This window comes from Atractosteus spatula, chromosome 1, assembly GCF_055471065.1.
Source record: "Atractosteus spatula isolate fAtrSpa1 chromosome 1, fAtrSpa1.hap1, whole genome shotgun sequence".
Lineage (NCBI taxonomy): Eukaryota > Metazoa > Chordata > Actinopteri > Semionotiformes > Lepisosteidae > Atractosteus > Atractosteus spatula.
This window is the reverse complement of record NC_142706.1, coordinates 39,437,543-39,459,112: the sequence shown is the minus strand read 5'-3', so window position 1 is coordinate 39,459,112 and position 21,570 is coordinate 39,437,543. Positions and strand designations below refer to the sequence as shown.

General features: G+C 37.4%; 1 protein-coding gene across 1 annotated transcript in view; it reads left to right on the top strand.

Moving 5' to 3' along the window:
• rgs12b (regulator of G protein signaling 12b) overlaps positions 1-21,570 on the top strand; it is a 96,988-nt gene that overhangs the window by 42,199 nt on the left and 33,219 nt on the right. Inside the window, exon 4 of the mRNA XM_088911456.1 lies at positions 17,041-17,062. Coding sequence (XP_088767582.1) covers positions 17,041-17,062 — 22 coding nt within the window. The remainder of the gene's footprint in view (positions 1-17,040; positions 17,063-21,570) is intronic.

Genomic DNA, 21,570 nt, shown 5'->3' with positions numbered 1-21,570 from the left:
GAGTAAAACACTTCTCATTTCAATTGGGCCTTTACTTGGCATACAGTGTACTGTCATTAAAATATGTACTGTATTTTTCTGTGGGTAAACTGTCTTTCATCAGCTTCACATGACAATAGTTCCTGAAAAGATAACTGTTTGTCATTTGCTGTAGAATTTTGTCGTTTTACAGTGGGGTGATATTTTTGGAAACAAAAATGTCTTTAAAACCAACAACTTACTAGTCATAATGACCACCTTTTTTAGGTTATGGTTTGGATGTTTAGGTTTACAGTAAATCATTGCTGTAGAATTTATGGAGGGAAAAAATACTTGATTTATTTTAGTTGAATCCAGGCCAGTATAGACAAATGGAACTAGTTTGGAAAAAGAGGCAGGCATAAAAAGAAAAAGCTCTAAAATTCCTAAAGCCCATATGACATTTTGAAAGTGGTGGTAGGTTGTGCATTTTTCACTGAGTTCTCTAACATAGTTTACATAAAATGTTCAGATTGATTGTGAAAGGTCCATCCTTTTGAGTTTAGTTGAAAATAAACATTCACATATAAAATCAGTGAACACAAAAGGGAAAATAAATCAATCTGGTTTGATATTTGGGCAGATAAATGTGACTTCATCTAAATCCCTCACAAATCAACCGTTTCCTGCAGTGGTCTGTTGCTATGGGAACTGCCTGGGAGTAGAATGGAACTTCCTAGTCAGTGCCTTGTCAAGTTTGAGTCTGACTTGTACAGGCATGGCTGTTGCGTACAATTACAGCTCAGTATAAGGTGTAGGTTAATCAGGTATGTAACAAGAAAAAACTCTTCCTTTGATCGAAGGAAAATGAGCCTCAAAAAAAGACTTTCTTTTAAGAAAGCAGCAATATGGTACCATAATACAGTAAGTAACACTTATTTATTTATAGTTCAACAGTAATAACTAAGACTTTTTAAATTAATTTCTTGTTTTTTGCTGATTTGCTGATTTGTTTCCACTGCTGTAAAACATTTTGAGGTTTTGGGTTAGATTTTGGAAATGTCCTATTTTAGCATTCCGGAAAAATTTACAGATGGAAAAATGTGTGACCTTTGAATCAATTTAGTAGTAGTTGCATTATGATTTTGTGAAATGTTATTTTCTGTTATTTTTCACTAGTTAAAGAAATAGTTTACATGAACTGCTTTGTATTCAGAAAGAAGCACTGAGCCAGATCATTGTATTAGCGAGTTGTACTTTGAAAAAGACATGCTTCACGATACTGTAAAAATATGCCACAAGTATTTTCAGAATCTGTGTACATCTAGAAATAGGACTCCCTTTGTAGTACATGTCCAGTATTTAATGATTTTCATACCTGTTTGCATACCAAGAAAGTCTTTTATTTCATGGTTTATTCTGCTCTTTTTTGGCGCTTTAAAGAGGATGTTTTTCTCTGCCAGAATGGTTTCCTAGCCTGGTCTTCCTGGGTTTCAATAATGTCCTGTTAAAAACAAGCAGGTTGTCAATTGCCAAGTTGTCTTTTCAGTTCTTTGTTCATCTCTGCTCAGCTTTGTTCACTATTATCTGTTGGGCTTCCTTGTCCTCAGATATCGTGTTGTTTTCAAGCTGGAACAAATCCCTGAGTAGTGATTAAGTTAGAGGACTCCCAATCTATTTGAATTTAAACGTTTCTGTTCAAGAAAGGCCTTCATTCACAGGTCCCTTTTTTTCTCAGTTTCATCTGTTTTTGCTTTTCCCTGAAATTTACAATCAAGTCACAGAGCTTTCGGAACTTTTGGGTATTAAGAGGTCAAGAGATTTTGTCTTGTGTAATAGAAAGCTTTTTCATTTCTTTTTGAAACGGTGGTGAATCGGAAGTTTCAGAAACAAAAAACAGTTACAGAAAGCCTTTGTCGTTTCATCATCTTCATGAAATTTGAAATGGTTTATGTGGGAGTGGTTGATATCACACTTTTATTTTTTCAGCTGTATAGGTTCATACAGTAAGTCTTATCATGTGTAGCACATGATGTATAGTAGGATCTGTGTAATTTATTATACCGGTATAACTTGTATGATTACAAGTATGCAAACAGTTACACCTCCTGATTGTGCAAGTAAACAGGTAAAAAATATGATTAAATGTATAGAATAAGATATACTTATGTGTACATAATGAAGATGTTTAAGTTTTTGCAACTAGAGAGTTCCAGATACTGTATGTTAACATAGGGAATTCATAAAAATGTTCATGCTTTATTTACTGTGTCTGTGACAAAAATGGATGTTTCCTATGGGAAATATCCCTTGCTCTTGCTTTGGAGCTATTATTTTTGCTTTAAATACTCTTCATATATGAATATGTAGAACTGGAAAAAATAAAAATGTGATATTTGTTGCCATTCCAAAGTTAGTGCTAATGCAAATGAAGATAGTGTTGTTCTCCGGTAACAAAGAAAATAATGTGCTGCTTACTGTGGCAGAAGTTTTTGATGCTTCTTTATTTTTAAGATAAAAATAGAGTTGATTCGTTTTTAATTAGAAACTCTGTATTTAATATCGGGGGAGTGATTTTAGCTGTCAACTTAGTCCTGTAGTGGACTGAGAAGTAATAGCATCAATGCGCTGTAGGAGTTAGGTTAGACATCTCCGTGCGACGCCACTAGCGCTCTGTGGCTGGGATATCGTCAGAGTGGCTTAGGCCTTAGTTGTCGACCAGTGTTCAGTGTTGGCTGGGATTATGGATGTATGGATGCCAGCAACCTGTAGTGATGTCACTAACTCTCCCTTACGGCCGGCTTGCTGCCTGTCACACAAGGACTGGCTCTGACAGCTGAGTGTGTGGAGGAGCACATCTCCTGGTCCTCATTCTCCCTGCTGTAAGCAAAATCTTAATCATTTGCAGATGCTGCATTGAGTCGATCCAATAAGTACAATAAATAATTACCCATTCCAACCACTGAAAAAATTACACAGTGCAAAATGTATATATTGTAGATGGGTATATGCCATCAAATTTGGAATACAACAATGAAAATAAGATACAAGTAAATTACAAACCAAGACACAGTAAATGATTAAAAACTATGAATGATTTGTGGCCGAAATTAATACACTTGAATATCAGAATACAAGAGAGGAATTTCAAACCATTTTGATGATTCTCTTGCCTTTTTTTAAGGGCAGCCACTTGCATGTATATGTGTAAATGTAGACGACAGCATGCCTCACACACAGTGTGCAGCTTTGCTCATTTTCTCAGCTATTCTAAGGGTGGAAACGCCCCAGAGATGGTTTGGTGTAGTGAAACCCTGCGCCACTCATGTGGCATGTACAGTTTCATCCAAAGTATGGGGACAGCAAAGACAAAACTGTTTTTATTTGTGAGTACCTTCATGCATATATGTGATCATATTAGATGGAGTGAGCCTGTTCCAGAGGTGGCCTTGCGTGACGTTTCCACCACCATGCTTTGCAGATGTAGTGGTTTTCTTTGGCGCATCTACCATTCCTTTCTTTCTTCACGCTTTCTCATCACTTGCTTTCTTTGACCTCATCACTTTTGTAGACGTTTTTTGCTTGGTGTAATTTGTACATATTCTTTTTTCAGAGCTCTCCTAACTCATCCTTGAACCTCCTGGTAAATTCTGAATCATGGTGGAGGTCATGTTAGTACCTGATCATGCTTGCCTGCTTCTGGAACTGACTTGCTTGGCTTTCTTGATAATGTAACTGATAATGACAGCAGGAGAATTAATTAATAAGATCACAGAAGTTTATCAGGAGAACAAAAAGTGAAAAATCTTTGACCAGCCAAGTCAATCTACAGATTTAAATCCAACTGAGCATGCTTTTTTACAAACGTAAGGACAATGAAAGTGGGAACTCCCGAAGAATAGTCAAGAACTCACAGGATCTGCAGCAAAGCAGCTCAGATAATTACACAAGTTGCTTGATGAGCTCAGTGGGCTACATTTTTTATGTTATTGGCTCAAAGAGAGAGATCGAACTACGTCCCCATCCTGACCTTTGGTAGTGACAGAAAAAATGAGGTTGCAGGTCCAAGTCATAGAAATGATTTTTTTCCATAGGGCTTCTGGGCTTAGTGACTCTGACAGGGTGAGAAGCTCTGTAATCAGGGAGAACTTTGGAGTACAGAAACTGGATCAAGAGGAGCCAGCTGAGTTGTTCAGACATCTAGGGAGGATGTCCTCCATGTAGGGCTGGGCGATATGGCCAAAAACATTATCACGATAAAAATTTTCGTATCAGTCGATATTGATAATTATCACAATAAATGTCAAATCATTATTTCTTTCAGGTTTAAAGGCAGATTTTTTCTCCTGAGTGAAAGTTGAAGAAACCAGACAATTAATTGGTCAATTAAACAACTCTTTGAGCTGGTCGTTGGCAGCACTACATTTGCTTCAGTGTTGCTAATTTCTCCACTCTAACTACAATCCTGTCAGCCACCACCGTGTGGGTCAACAACACCACGTAAGCTGCCCGGTCTGCAACAAGCACGTGCACTTGCGCAGTATTTTGTGCGCATGCGCAAAGCATAAACATATATATCGAACATTTATTGAACTTTTGTTAAAATTATATTGAGGGAAAATTATATCGCAATAATTATCGTTATCGAATTATCGCCCAGCACTACCTCCACGTGCCTTCCACTGGGGGCGAGTTTCAGCTTGTTACCTCACCAGGAGTAAGCAGTTAGAAAATAGATGGATATGTCCCAAGACCTGGGACATGTGATCAAATGTTTGAATGGGATTGCCCAAAAGAAAACATTACATTTCATCATCATAATTCATACTTTCACGACGACCAGTGCGTTTTTGCTTTTACTCAAAAAATAAGTATTTTTTAAGCAAAAATAAGTATATATAAACACATATACACACAAGAGGCTGTGTGTGTACTTTATTGGCTCTGTTGTTTAACAAGAACAGAGAGGTTTGGTTGTTGAATAGAAAGAGACCAGAACAGGTGTGCTGGCCAGTAGAAAATAGAACTGATCTCTGAAACTGGTTGATTTTGGGCGAGAAACGCATTAACATTAAAAAATGTGTATTATATGGTATTATATGGTAAACATATATGGTAAATTATATGGAATTATTTGAACATTGGTAATTTAACGCTGTGCTTACAATTTGAAGTAGAAGACAACACATTACTGTTGTCATGAACCACACTTGTATTGTTCACTACCAAGAACAATCTCAGGATACATTTTAGCAAAACACCTGCAGAGCTGCAGAAATCTGGGTTAATTAATTGTTAGATCTTAACAGTTACGGCATGATATGTTATTAATGGAATTTTATGTTCAAGTGTAATTAAATATTCTCCATATGGAAAAACTTCTATATCTCCTTAGATGTTCTAAAAAGGTGAATTTTAGCTAACCATACCTGTTCCGTGTGGGAGAATACAGTAGTTGTGTTGTTTTGCAATATGAATATGTGTACCTTTTATCAGTCTTTATCCAGAGCCATCATAGGCTTAAAGTACTTTGTTGTAACACGAAACAAAGTGACTGGAACTGAACACTGCTTATGTATTTCCAAATAGCTCTTGCCCTGTATGAATACGTTTTGAACTATGGATATAGAATATCTTAACTTGTGTAACTTTATTTTGTATAGTCATCCTGAGTATCTTTCATTTATCGTTTTGTCCTTGTATCTTACACTTTCTATTTTGTCACTTTATCAAACTTACATTGTGTTCTTTTTGTGAGCCATTATAATGATGGGTTAGAAATAAAGATGCTGATAAACGATACTTGTTATCTGAATGTCACATGTCTGGAGTTGCACGAATTTTGCACGAAAACATGTACTACAGTCAGACAGTATCCTAACCAGAAAACACATCTGTGGACTACTTGTGTAAATTCCATTCATATAACAGTTTTTATAATGTTCTCCTTTGTTTTTAACTGCACTAATGTGTTATGCATGACTATAATTGCTAAAATTAAATTAAGCCTGTTTGTATAAATAGCTGACCAATAGCTTCTTGTTTTCTGAGAATCATTTCAGAAATACTGGCATAGTTTTCAAAAATTAGTGTTGCATTCTTTAGCAGCAATAAAGCCCTGTCAGCACTGTTTCGTTGATTGAATGTCTGAAGTATAAATCCTTGCATTTATCTAGTGCTTTTCATCTTAAAGGGGAACTGCAATGCTGTTTTTATATTTTGGAGTTACAAAGAGTCAGCATTGATGAGTGGATTTTAAACCCCAATAAAAGTAAAAAATACACTAACTTGTAAAATCTCCAGTTTATATCACTAAATAGACAAAATTACCAGGTATGCCCAGTCCCATATTTTTTACGATTCAGAACAAGGCAACAGAATTTCCAGTGATGTGAAGCGGTCCTATTACATTGTAAACAAGCAGGCTTGTGAATACATGTCTTTTAATCAAATAGAAATATTGCTCTCGATTTCGAGACGATTTTGCCGACAAGTACTACTTGCTTGTTAATTCTATATGCAGACAATGTTGGAACATTTCTGCGACCAAATGTCAGCTGCAAAACCTGTACTATTCGCTTGAATGTTGCATTACAGTGACTAGTGAACAGGAAGGGCCACTTCATGTCACAATTCGCACAAACTCTCACAGCCAAGGGTTCGCAACAAAATTGCCATTTACAGTACTTCCATAAAAGTTTGTGATTTTGTGGTTAATTCTAAATTTGTCAATAAATGTATTTTCTTAAGGAGATTTAATAACCAGTCTAAGGAATTGGGACTGCAGTTGTCCTTTGAAGGATCTCAAAGCACTTGTAAGTTAGTCTGCCACTGAAGTTCAGACATGCAGCAGCCATTCTGTGACAGCAGCTCCACTGCACAGCTGATCAGGTGGAGAAGTGAGAAATTACTTCACCATTCCTGAAGGACAGCACCTCCTACAGCACAACAGCCCCAGTCACTGTGCTGGGAAATTTATATGGAAATTCTGGTATGGAGAGGAAGCAGCATCTTCAGACAGGTCCACCAGTACCACCGGCAGCAGCAACCTGGCTTTCTTTAGAGGTCTCCTATCCCAGGCCCAGCTTTGGTTATCTTCTATGATCAGATCAGGCTCCAGCAGCATTCCTAACATGGTATTTTGTTAGGTGTCTTGTTCATCTCAAAAAACCATCAACATAATAGAGCCCTGGTGGATTCTGGTAGTGACCGCATTGCACTTACACTAAGCTATTCATCTACTGAAGGTACTTACTGCACTACATGTTCTTTATGTACTAACATAAACTGTCGGTATCCAGGAAATTGTATTAGGGTGCCTCTGGGAGGTTTTTAAGCATGTTGAGTCTTACAGATTCCAGGAAGGGGGTGAAATATTAGTAGTGTTGGAGCCATTAAGGTTTTTTTTTTATTTCCTGTTTCTGTAAATCTTTTTATTACATGTTTCTTTAACAACAGTATTTTGTAACATCATTTTATTACAAAGGTAGCAAATGGGACTTGACCCATCCAGGTATTTTGGCTGCAACTAGCTAATTAATCAGAGGATCCCATTCTGTCTGTTTTTTGGCAGAACACAGCCAAGCAATTTGTTCCATATTTCCCCTGAGTGTGAAAGGAGTGCCTCCTGTTCTTGTTTTTAAATGTAGTTCTGCAGTTTTCATTTGTGTCCTCTTGTTTCTATTTCACCTTCGATTAAGAAGGGGTCTATCGGTTTGACATTGTTAATGCATTTGAATCCTGATTACTTATAGTATTTTCTGTTCAAGAGAAGTGCTCTGAACTGTCACCCTATTTCAACCTCAGTGTAGCTGTGCCCCGTTCCTAATGGTGAGTACATTCAACTTTGGCCTGGTGATTGGTGTTATACCACTGATACTGGTTGAACTTGATGCCACTATGAAGTTGCTAAAAATAAGTGTGATGCACAAGCTGTCATCACTGAAACTGTAAATGTGTTTTTAAATACTTTCTGAAGACTGAGATGAAAAGACTTGTTCAGTCTCAGGCAGAGAGTTTAAGCGCATTTATCTACAAAGCCCTGTCGCCCAGTGAATAGCATCTTGTCATGGGTATACACAACAAACCAGAAATTAGAATGCAGAGCTTTCAAGATGGAGCAGAGTAGCTCACCATGTGGTAGGAAGGTGCCTGATTGTTCGGTGATTGTGAAGTTAGGAGAAGGATTTTGAAGTCAGCCCTCTACAACACTGAGAGATAAAGCAAGGAGGCTAGACCAGGACTGGTATTGGCGTGAGCTTAGGTCTGGTTAAGATTCTAGCAGCTGAGTTTTGAACATACTGAAGCGTTTTCATAATGTGCTTTGAAGGTCCACTTTGTAGTGTAGTACTAGAGAAAACATAGGCTTAGAACACATTCTCAGCATCTAATAGGGACAGAATAGGTTGTAAATCAAGCTCAGGTGAAAGGACACTTAAAATTTACACTTATATTTACAGTAATTTGTTGTGTTTAGAATTAGCTATTTGACTATGAATACTTGCTGGCAGGTTGAACTTCCAGTCAGATTTCCTCAGATACATATTTATCTGGGGGTAAATAAAGATTCTGGATGCATTGAATAAGCAAATCATTTAAGTGTGCCACCCCCCAGAAAAAACAACACGTTTTTCATGATCTGGGAACTCCAGTTTACTGGAGGGATAACATAATGGGGTACTGAGAGTTTATCCCTAGTTCTGTCAAATAAGTTAGTATTAGAGTGGTGTAATATTCCGCCCTCATTTGCTGAAAGTGTTGACATAACAATACTGCCTACTTAGAAGTCTCAACTTCTACTTAGAATGAATTCTGTTCTGGATCAGCAGTATTTAGAGAAAAATAGTTGTTGGAGCTGCATAGATAAAGCATGTGTCACCTATTAAATAATGTAAGTGTCCCATGATTGTAGATCTAACTGAAAGTAGCTTTCTAATGCTTGAATGTTACATCTTATTTGCCCATATTGACAAAACCAATATGGGCAATTGTGGATTGTGGAAGATCTAAACCAGTGGTTCTCAGGTCTAGTCCTGGTGGTTGTCTGGTTTTAGCTCTGACCGAATTGTTCATCACAAATTAATTGGATTAAACTTTGTTTAATGCCTGTTTTTTAATTTTCTTTCTGCATTTAAAAAGTTGAATGGGATTCATAATTGGTATCTTTTCTGGAATAATTAGTGAGTTTCAGAACTGCCCTCACTCAGATGTGTGATCTCATATGTGACTAATTGGATTTAAGCAGAAGGAAAAGCAGTGACTCAGTGTAGCAGTTGTCTGAAACAGTGTCATTTCCACCTGAATCTGTTCATCATAAGCTGGTCACCTATTAAGCTCTATTCAGTAAACAGTTAGGGTGCAAATTAATTGGATTTTGTGGAGAGACTACATAAAATTTATTGTGGTGGATTTTTATCTAAATAATTTAATTGGGGTATTTTAGAAAACAAAACCTGAGTGAAGAAAAGTTTAGCAAGCAAGGAAATTCATTACTAGAGCTAATTAGCACCAATGATTAAGCTCCTAGCTGGAAAGAAAACCAGCAGAGAAAGGGGTCTCTCTGGACCGAGATTTGAGAATCACCTGTATAAACCTTCCTGTTTTAGAACAAAGTGAAACTGTTCAGTTTAAAAGACGTTCGAGTGCTCAGAATCATCATCTGGAATCACTAATCATGACTGCAGATTGAGAAGGGACATTTTTATAGTGCAGTATTGGAAAGATAGAGGACACCAGCGTCTGATACTTTATTGTAAGTCCTGCAAAATGGAGTGAGGTCCTTTTAAAAAATTATTGGAGGTAGAAAAACCACCTAAGTTTATTTTTCATCTGGTGCAAATGAGAAAGTGGTTTACTTGTATGATCTCATCACAGTTTAGTTACTGAGACTGGTTTTAAGAAAGAAAACAGTGACTATTTTAACTGAGTACTTGCAAATTTGGGGCGGAGCGGTGGCTCTGTGGCTAAGGATCTACGCCTGTGGCTGGAAGGTTGCCGGTTCAAATCCCGCAGCTGGCAGAAGAATCTTACTCTCTTGGGCTCCTGAGCAAGGCCCTTAACCCCAACTGCTCCAGGGGCGCCGTACAATGGCAGACCCTGCGCTCTGACCCCAGGCTCTCTCCCTGTCTGTGTGTCTCATGGAGAGCAAGCTGGGGTATGCGAAAAGATAATTCCTAATGCAAGACATTGTAAAGGGTTAATAAAGTGATGTTATGATGTTATTAAATTATAACTACAGGGACATGTCGTTTGAGTGGTAGATGGCGATGGCGCTGCCGCACAGACAATTCCATGCTGTTTTGTTGTGTTAATATGTCTGATACAGTTGAGTTCTAAGTAAAGATGTCTTGTTAAGTTTACTGTGTCCTTTTGCCACGGTCTCATCCTGTTCGCTGGTTTCACATCCTGTCACGCAGATGTACAACATGATGTATCACATGGATCGGAGAAACACAGATGCTCCTCCCCCTTTCTGATCATGGATTTTTGTTGTAGCCCTGTTCCCTCTTCAGAGTTATCTTTGCTACTGTGCTGTGTTAAAATGCAGGGTCCTCTGTTTTGTAACGCAAAGTGTGGGCTTCAGTCATGCAGGACTCATAGTAGGTATTAGCAAGATGTTTTTTTTCTGATAGTGGTGAATATAATGCATGTACCAGGAAAAAACGATAAATGTACTGTCCGCTAAAATACAGTTAATGGGGAAATTAACTGCGTTCCACTAGAAATCGCCACGTTAAAAGGACGTTTTAGATTTATTATGGACACTGGTGGATTTTAGTCCAGTGCAACTTATTTCTTTCTACCCAAGATCAGTTTTTCAGAGCCTGTGGCTTGTGTGCTGAGTGATAGGCATTCCAAGTGGATTGAAGTGATATGTTTTGCTCAAGTTACTGCAGCCATCACGATCGAGCTTATGAGGATGTTGTTCTCAGCCTGAGGAGGGCCAGGGGAATTGGTGTCAGATAGTAGCCTACAATTTCATCAGAACTTCAACACTTCATCAGAGGCAATGGCATTAAGCACACTCTTACCCTACCACACACCCCTGCCACAAGTGGTGTGGTAAAGTGCACTGTGCAGGTTCTGAAGCACATCCTTAATCTTAGATGTAGTAGAGCACTGCTCAGCAGGTGTCCTGAATTGAAGCACCACTCATTCTGTTACTGTATTAATACCTATAGGCTTATTCCTAAAGCAGGAGATTGATCAAATGCAAGACAAATTTGGAAGAAAGCAGTGGAAGGCAAGCAAGACCAGCATAAGGCTGGTAGCAACAAAACCTGTCTCAGAGAATGTCACATTGGCGATGTTATTTTTCATCTGGTGCAAATCAGAAAGTGGTTCACTTTTATTATCAATGTGAGGATGTCATGTTGTTGAAAATGCAGAAATTTGGGGGGACAAATGAATTAAGATACATTCTCGTCAAAAAAAGCAGTCACATGCGATAGTTGCATTTGATTTGTCTTCTAAAATCTGCTTGAAGTAGATAAAAAAAGAAGTTCATGCAGAAGATATCCATCAACCCCAGTTGCTGGTATTCTGAACTTGACAATCACTTCATTTGACCCACCAGAGGTGGATGCAAAAGAGATGTTAGAAGGTGGAATTCCTAACTTTTCATCCATACCCAAGAGCCAGTGTGAAGGGGTTTTGGCAGAACAGCATTGCCCCTCCTGTTAAAGGAGACCTTCTCAAAGACTGATGAGTAATATTAGAAAGCAGTTTCTTATTTATTACATTCAGTTCTTTATAATAATAATAATAATAATTGCTTAGACTTATATAGCACTTTTCTGGACACTCCACTCAAAGCGCTTTACAGGTAATGGGAACACCACCACCAATGTGCAGCATCCACCTGGATGATGCGAATGCAGCCATAGTGCCGCTATCGGTGGGGAGGAGAGCAGAGTAATGAAGCCAATTCATAGATGGGGATTATTAGGAGTACCAACCACTGTACACACTTTATACTGTGTATAAAATTGACAAAATGCAGGCATTTTACTCATATCTTGCTTTGTATTGTAAACCACAGTTTAATTACAATGGCTTTTGTCTGAGGTGACATTAAACTCACAGCTGTTCAGTTTCTTTGTTTTCTGCTTTGATTAGAAAATTACAGAAAGAGAATCTGGTTTTGAAACCTGTGGTCTTGGTTCTCAATCCCACGAGCCCCGGGAATGGTCAACAGACCGTTCTCGGAAAAATCTGGAAAAACCCATTGGTAAATTTGAAAACTGCAGCTTGCACAAATAAACGTCAGTTCTGTGAATCACATCTAAAAGGCGGACTTTACTTCTCGATCCTGGTGCCCTGTGCCTGCACTGCGAAGTGATTTCTGCTCGTCACAGGTGTGAGCATGCAATTACCCAATGAAATCAAGCATCCTAGTGAAAGTGAAAATGAAAAGTCTTTCAAAAGTCAAAAGTGCATCATGTCATTGTTATACATGCTGTATACTGAACATAGAGATTGTCAATCCAATCATTTTCTAACCGCTTTATCCAGTAAAGGGTTGAGGGGGAGCCAGAGCCTTTCCCAACAAGCAGCGGACACAGATAGACCCCATCACAGGGCTCACACAGACAAAACCACACACACACACTCCTACCTTACCCAAAAGCCAGTTATCCTACCAGTTTGTTTTTGGACCGTGGGAGGAAAGAAGAGCACCCAGAGGAAACCCACGTGAACACATGGAGAACACACAAACTCCACGCAGTATACAGAGACTAAAATAACAGTAATAAAATACAGTACAGCTCTTCCCGCTGGAGGATGGGAGGATTTACAGTCGGCAGTGGGCCTCTCATGCCTGGAACAAGCCTGTAAACCCTCAGGAGCTGGGCATGTTCTGTGTCTGGGCTGCTTTCCAGGCCTGCAGGAGTCATTGTGTTCATTGTTTAGGCTGCGGGGGCATGTTTTTTGTGAGCTGACCCATCTCAGGCCTTTCCGAGGGCTGATTTCAATCTTATGCAGTGATAGTCGTGAGAGAGCCACTCTCATTCATCTTGCTGGTTGTTTCTGTAAAGAATTTTAGTCATGCTGATATGTTTGAATTTGGTGCTTAAATGGAAAATTGTTACAATCTTTGGTTCCCGCAGTTTAATCTTTTTCTCAGTGAATTTAGGAATTGTAATCAGATTGCTGGTGTTCGACTCAGCCCTAAAATATGGGGTTGCCTGGGGTGATTTTGAAATCACTGCTTCTTGATTGTCATGATACTGTATGATATGTTGAGAAAAAGTACTTTTTTGACCCTGAGAGTTAGCTAACTAGGAGTAACTGTTTTTGCATTGTATTTTATTGAGCAAAGTCTACAAACAGAGCTGGATGCTATTGGAATTTAACCTTTGTAGTCTTTGGGATCATGTGTGTGCCTGGATGTGTGTACAGTATGTGTCTTCAGTGAAGTGCTTCCTGAAGAATGAGGTCTACATTTGTGCTACATTGAAAACTTTGAATAAACAATGTATTATTGTAAAAAATGTCATTTATATTTGTCTTCTTTAATTTTTTTGTTATTGTTAAAATACTCCTGTAGTTTTTGAGTCATTAGTGTTTTTGGTCCTGGGGTAAATTAACTTCTTAAGAAGCTTTCCATGCAGTCATTTGTACATGCTACAAAATGTGTAGTAGGTTAATTATTCTAGGAAACTAAATTAGAATTAGAATCCTGCATTTACAGGAGTTAAACTGTACTTCACATACAAATAAGAAAAAGACAATACGAAGCTTATTGTAGGAGTCTATATTGTTCTTTTACTATGTTTTTGAATGCCCAGTGCATTTTGTCACACCATTCTTCCAGCTTGTACTAAACCAGAAAGGTTGCTAAATCTTCTTCATCATCATCATCATCATAATCATCATCATCATCATGATAATAATAATAATTTAAATATATGTATATATTCAACAAATAAATTAAATATACTACTTACAATGTGAAAAAAACATTAATAGTGAAATTGGACGGCAGTGCGTAATGGCAAAATCCAATGTTTAATAAGATAGTGAGGGTAATGCAATATCTTTGGATTTTTATACTGTCACAACCAACGTAGAAGGTGAGGAGGATTTTACTTTTGATTGCTGCTGTTATGAGAGAGTGCATTGAGATTGGGAGCAGAACTTCACTGTTGGCCTCGTTTACTGCAAACACATCATTATTGATATGGACAAATCATGGCTTCAGTGAGTTTAAAAACTTAAACTGGGTCTGCAGTGATTGGTATGCAAACTCTAAAAAGCTTAAGTAAAACAATTACCAGGGCAAAATCTCATTGAACACAGACGTGTTGGAGGAGCACTGATGAAGGTAGCAAAACATGATAAATTCTTGAGGAAAAACAGGACCATGCAAAATAGATTGAATTATTAATTCTGCTGATACAATTTGAACTGGAATTTGAACTTTGAACTCGAAAGTTCAAACTTGAATGTGACGAACTTTACAATATAGTGGAAATTTGTATACGTACCTGTATATCTTTCTTTTTTTCCATTGTGGTTAAGTAGAGAACATGAGAAAGAGGGAAGCCCAATGATATTAACTATAGATAGATACTATATTGTCCACTGCTGTGGAAATTTGTCTTTGGTTTCTCCCACAGAAGTACAAAACACAAAGCAAAACACAAAATCACAACAACAGTATGTGATACATAAATAGATGGATAAATAAATTGGTAGAGGAGGGAATACATTTACATATCTTCATTGAGTGTTTCTAATTATAAAAGTGGGTTGTTAGAAATTTAAATTGACTTCATTCTGTTTATTTCAATAGATTATAAGAAGGAAGAGAGAGACAGAAGAGAGGAATGAAGGGTAGATATGAAGGTTTGGCAAAAGATAACCACACATCAAGTCTGCACATCCCTGACAAGCCTTGTCTGTACCTGTTAAGCACTATCACTGTGTGATTCCCTGTTCATTCCAGTGGGCTGTAAGCAAAGACCAGTGAAATAGACATCTCTACATGGGGAAAAAATACAGGGAGATGCAGGGAAAGAGAGAGATCAGATCCCCAACTAGTGAATCTATTGTACCATCGGTCTTCTGAAGTGCTGTGTGACACAATTTGACATTTCTATTGTTATACCTGCCATCAAATAGCTTTTTCCACTGATTAGGGCCTAACATTTTGGCAGCTGTTGAAAATTGTTTTTAAAAGCCTTTTTTAAATTTTTGTAGAACAATACATTTGCATGAGATATTTCAGTGTCAATGTTATAATTGCTTTGCATTTACATTGCTTCTTTTTCATTTTGCCTACCTCTTTGAGGTCACCAGCTACCACTAGTATTCATTATGGATCACTGTGAGACAAGCCAACTAGAGGCTAACAATCTGGAAAAATAGAACGATCAGATCTTGAGAATTGTTTGTGCTATTGCTTCTCCCTCATTTCAAGACTCATGACGCACTTTATAAGGTGAACTTTTGCATTTTAGCAAACTATTGAAAAGAAAAACAAGCAAAAAGAACAGAGGAAAAGTTAAAAAGGAATTTATTCTGCCTATCTTGGTTGTCTGATGTACAGACACTTATTGATTTCAGAACCTCATCAAGCTGTATGTTGCAGGATCCTAGGGGTTTGTTATATAGCATGACTTTGCAATTTGTTCAGTGCACAGACAGGTCTGTCACTTATTGAGCCCTTCTCAAAGGAGAGCATTACTTCTAAAATCTGCATAGCTTGATTTCTAGTTTTGCACTGTTTCCAATTTCCTTGTTTGGTTTGACAGTACATTTTCAGTAACCCAAATCTAATTTCCCCAAACCCTGTTTCTGAGTAAAATGAAGTTCTTTTAAGCTGCCTGTGAATGATAAAGGTTTAATTTTAGGGGCTGTTCCAGCCACTCTTAAACTACAGATTGCAGCATTATCATTTCATGTGATATAGTGAAGACAACTGGGGTCACGCTAGTCTTACATAATAATAGCATTGTCTTCTTTAAGTTGCCTGAAACATTTGTCACTAGGTTACATTCAAATATTCTGTTAGTGTCTTGATTTGCATTGGAGGGAGCTTAAAATCAACTGCCCCAGTGAGAGGTAGAATGCTTTTTAAAGATACCAATTGATAATAACTGAGTTTTTATGGCGTTTTTTAATGTCAAAGCTCTTTAAATTGATAGAAATGGAGCCATCTGTCAGCCTGGTGACACATAACATCTATTATGCTCCTGAAGTCTCACTACACGGCACATCAGGAAGGTCAGATTGTTGAATTTCAGAGTGGACTTTAGTTATGACACCAGGTTTGACACACTTACATCCTTAGAACAGAGCCATGGGAATTGAAGAGACTATGCAGTTCCACTAGTCACCATACTGGGTCATGGTTTTGGAAAATCCAATCCAGTGGGAATGTCACCACCTACTGGTCCCCCAATACTTACGGCAGTAGCCTGGTTTTTCCTGGAAGTGTCCCATCTAGTACTGACCTGCCTCTGAATAAATGAATATTCTTGTTAGAAATAATATCAACCTTCTTGAAAGATCACTTGGAGAAAGAAAAGCCTAAAGCATACAGTATCAGTGACTAACATGATTCGCATAAAACCTGGAATTCCATGGGAAGAAATCCTAGAGGAAGTGCAAATAGCCGAAGACTACTACTGTGCTGTAAATGGAGCAGTTGTTTTTCCTCCCAATCGCCCTCACCAAATCCTAATGATTCATTATGTGATAAGAATCTATAATTGTATTACTTCCCCAGACACACATGCCTGCCCTGTTGCCATTTGTCAGTGATTTGCATTGTCCATTAAGAGTGTTTGTTTACCTGACAAGTCTGGTGTGTTAGCTCCTTGGTGCACTGCTGGAAATGGGTGGAGTTTAGTAGTGTGCTGGTAACAGCTGTGTGAAAAGAAATGTGTGCAGCCTCATCTAATCACTTGGTCTTAGTCATGCCTTCTTTCTAAAAAAGAAAGTTGTTTAACAAGCTGCCACCAGTAATCAGCATCCCTGGATATGTCTTAGGGGGCTGCTGGCTAATTAAGGCTTTGTCTTATGTGGTGTCACGAAGGGTGCTGCTCACTCATGTCTCTTTGTGTTCTTTTGCAGTCTGCAGCTGTCTCTGACGGGGGTGAGTAAACCTTGCTTTGTCTTTGCTACTTTGGAACTGGAAGCAATGCAGCTTACTCACAGAAGTTGACTGACTTGGCTTGGTTAAAAAAAATATTTCAGAATTTGCTATCTAAATTTCAGTGCACAAAAAGGTCTTTCAGCCCTGGTGATCATTAGATAGAAAGCCACAATGTGTGGCACCATTTGACAACATACAAAACAACCAGCTGTTGTGGCCTCTAGCTGGAAAGAAATAAAATGCATGAAAGATTGCTTTTGATAATTCTGTCCTGCTGAATAGGGCTGAAGATAACTGTTAATTCAGAATGTTGTTTTTTTGTGATGTGTAGTAGACTTGCATTTTACAGGACCATACCCCTTTTCCCTTATCACTTTAAAAATGCTTGATGTTGGCAAATGACTAGAAGGAAGGTCCGTTACTGTATATGTCCCCTGTAAGATTATTCATAATTGTTGTAGAAACCTAAAATTTTCCTGCTTTATTTTAATAATAAATAAGCAATAATATTCTGCTCCAGGAAACAGGTAAATCTCCCCAAGAAAAGATGGTCCTGCATTTTTAAACTTTGGATTTTAGAGATTTGCAACACTGGAGAGCCGGTTTAAAGACATACAAATGTTTATAAATTACTGGAAGAGTCAGTAGATCTTTGTTGCAAAATTCATTGTTCTGTTGAAATAGTAAAAAAATAATGTTAGAAGAATGAATTTGTTTGCTCATTTATTTTCTTGTCTTCAAGTTGTCTATTTATTAAATCTGTTTCTTAAAACAGGCCAAATACCTGTAGCCTAGAGTGACCTTCAGTGTTTGCTTGGCTTTCTTTAATCAGAGCTCATACCCAAGTTAAATGAAGGAGGGTCAACTACTTTAACCAGCTAGCAATTGAGCTGTGGGTCAAGCAATTGTAAAACTCTTGAAAGTTTTTTGGGGGGCATGCTTAACAACTATACACATTTCCACTAAGGAATTGATCTAAATGTAATTGAAAATGCAGCTTTAAAAATCAATAATTATCTTCCTTCTTTTGTTTATATAGTTTTGTTTCTTAAGTTGGAATGGGGCACCTGTAACTGTATTTCTGTTTTGATCTTAAAGTTTTCTATTTGTACTATGGGTTACCAAACCTTTAACTTAAAATATCCAGATGCTTTACTTGTGTACCCTTATCCTATATATTGAGAAGAAAGTGTTCTTTAATGTAAAATCACAAAAAAGCCTGTTTACCCTTGTATCTTTAAATTACAACTTACATTGCTTTAATTCAGATGATACAGTATCACTTATGCAAAGGAAATGTGGATATGCTTTTCTAGACCTGCAGTATGGTAAAAGCTGTTTAGTAAAATAACTGAAGTTTTCAAGTACAGTATTCATTATTATAAATACAGTTTATAAGTATAATTAATTACTTATATCTTGACATCACGGAAACACTTTTATTACCTATGTTCTTTAATCTCCTGCTTCGTTTTTTATTTTAGAGATGAGAAAATACATAAAGTAATACAATAAAGCTGCTGACATTTTCTAACACTTTCTTCCTTTTACAACTATAATATCTGATAAATTTAAGGTGGTGCTTGGCATTACTGTCAATTGCTGGTTCTAAGAGGATCTTTAATGTGTAGATCATCCTCATATTCACATTCCACAATAATATCAGTGTAAAGATGTAAACCATGTAACGATAGCAGGGTGTTTGTGACTGTACAGAGATGCCATCCTGACTGAGGAGTTTAGAATAAAACACCAAGGACAATGTTCTCCAACTGGTTTTCTTGTTCATACATGTTTTTGACACAACTACGACTTCATCCCTGTTTGGGTTTTAAACCTAAGGGTAAAATGCTTCTTTTAAATGATACTGTAGCTTGGACCATACAAGTTAAAAAATACATTTTTAAACTCAGTCATTGTAATCACAACATTTACGTCATTTTAAATATTGTAAAATGGTAATATCAATCAGGTTCCAAACATAAAAAAAGAATTAAGTGTAGCATTCTTTCATAGAAATTGTCATAGCTCCCATGTTAAAAACTTTTCTGGTAACTGCATATTTTACATAGACACTTGAAAAAACCAAACACCACTCTGTCAAGTGAAGTACAAGCTGCTGTTTTTACAACCTGCATCCTCTGCATGTAGTTTGTCTGCTTGTGTGGTCCTGGCAAACAAGAATGAAACTAGTGGAGAAACCATAGTAAGAGGGGGCTGGGTGAAGTTGTGAAGTTGGACCCCAGCAGTGTACTGTGTAGGACATTCCTTTCACGTATTTTTCAGGACCACTTTCTGGGCGGAAAACTCTTTTGTTAGATGTGAGATAGGATACTTATAACTTTATGGCCCTCTAATTATTTTAATTATTTTTTCTCTAATTAGTTTTTAATAAATTTATTGAATCCAATTTCATAATGTGTATGTTTGGCTTCGTAATGTTTGTTGTTATTATTATTATTATTATTATTATCACCATTATTAGCTTCTCCTGACTTTTCTGACTGTTTTACTTTTTAGGAGACATGTCTTTGGGAATCATACTAGGAGAGTATGATTTCTAAAATAAAAAAATATAACTACATTTTTTAAAAGGAATAAAATACTCAAACATAAGCTTAGGGGGTAAAGCTTGACGTGAGTTTTTATTATGTACCAGTGTACATCCTGGAGATGAAAAGTAATAATGAATCATTACTCGCTGTGTAGCAATGCCCTGATATTCTTACATTGGATAAGGTGAAAAGATGCCTTTTTTGGATTAAAGGGGAACTGCAGCGCTATTTGTATATTTCGGGGTTAGAAAGAATCAGCATTGATGAGCGCATTTCAAACCACAATAAAAGTTAAATGTACATAGTAACTTGTAAAATCTCCAATTTTACATCGCAAAATAGGCTCAATTTCCTGGTACACGCAACACCATATTTTGCGATTTAGAACAAGGCAACAGAATTTCTGATAATGTGATGCGGTCTTATTACATTGTAAACAAGCAGGCTTCTGAATACATCTCAAATAGAATCAAATAGAAATTTGATTTGATTCTATTTTGACTTCAAATCGGTTTTGCCCAAGCCTTACTTAGTAGTTAACTCTACATGCAGATCGATCACATTGGAATCTTTCTGCGTTAAGTTGTAATACCAGTAGAAGACATTTCATTCTAAACAATCAAACATCTCTAAATATGTAAAAGGTGGCAACATTTTTTTTCTCATTCCTCTTATTGGAATATCAGTTCTTTTGGTATCTTGAGTATTAATCTAAACTAAAATAAATAGCAATGGATAAGAATGTTTGTGTACGTAATCTTACCAATATATACCAAGATACCAAGGTTATAGCATGAGCCTTGCTCCCTATTCTTCCACTGAATGCTCCTGGTCTCCGTAACCCTTGAAACAACGTAACACATAAAAGTAAATATATGGAAAATCTTAATTAAGCAGAATGGAAATTACAAAATAATGAGACAGTGGTATTAGAGCTTAAAATACTTCAGAACAAACTAAATTTCCAGTTGTTTCATGATGAGCTGTTATGCACAAGATATCGTTTAGTATAAAAATATGAGTTTTTGTAGAGTTCAGAAACAGGTTTTCTGTTTCTGAAACTCTGAAAAGGTTTCTGAAAAAATTGGAATCGACACTGTTTCAGTCGGATGGCACTGGAGTTTTAAAGTTGAGCCTCATTATGTCAGAATCTAGGGCCTGGCCTTAAGGATGTTCACCAGCAGTAAACAGGCTTCTTCCCCCTGTTTCAGCCCCTGTGAGATCAGCGTCTCTTGCTGCCCTTGGTGTAACACAAGCCAGCACAATGTGTGTTCATGCTTACCTTATACGTTCCTCCAATGTGACATTAAAGTTGGTTTCAATCTGTCTCACAAGCGCTGGTGGAAATGACAGCCTTTGTAGGAAAGTGCAGTAATGGGCCACTTCAGCTCAGTCTCAGTCATGTAAAGAAAAAGAATGTAACCATAGCTTTGCCATAAATTATATTGACCTAGATAATAAACTCTGTCAGTTACATAATTTAGTTTATGCCTGAAATTACCTATTAATGTGGTTCCAAAACTAAGATTTACACAGAGAATTTGCAGAATTTGAAGCATTGCTCTAAATACATTTTCGTGAAAAAAAGATGTAAAGGCAGTAGTAAAAAATTACTACCATGAAATGATTTTTTTCTACACTAAAGGTGCTCATTGAGTACTGCATAATGTGGGGTAGTGAGGTGAGCATAAGGTTATGTCCTTCAGGGACTAGTACGTTTTGCCCACATACCTGCGTCATGTTAGAATATAAGTAGAACCTGATTGCTTCAGAATTGCAGTAAAAATATCAGTGATGTTAAAAATTCCTCTGAAGACATGAAGTACCTTAGAACGAAAGCAGCGTATAGCACCCTCCCACCACACTCCCCCACACCCCATCTGTCCAGGAGTGGTAACTCTTGGCAAACCACAGCAGGGCCAGTGTTTACTGCCGCCTCCTCGTCTGGGATAG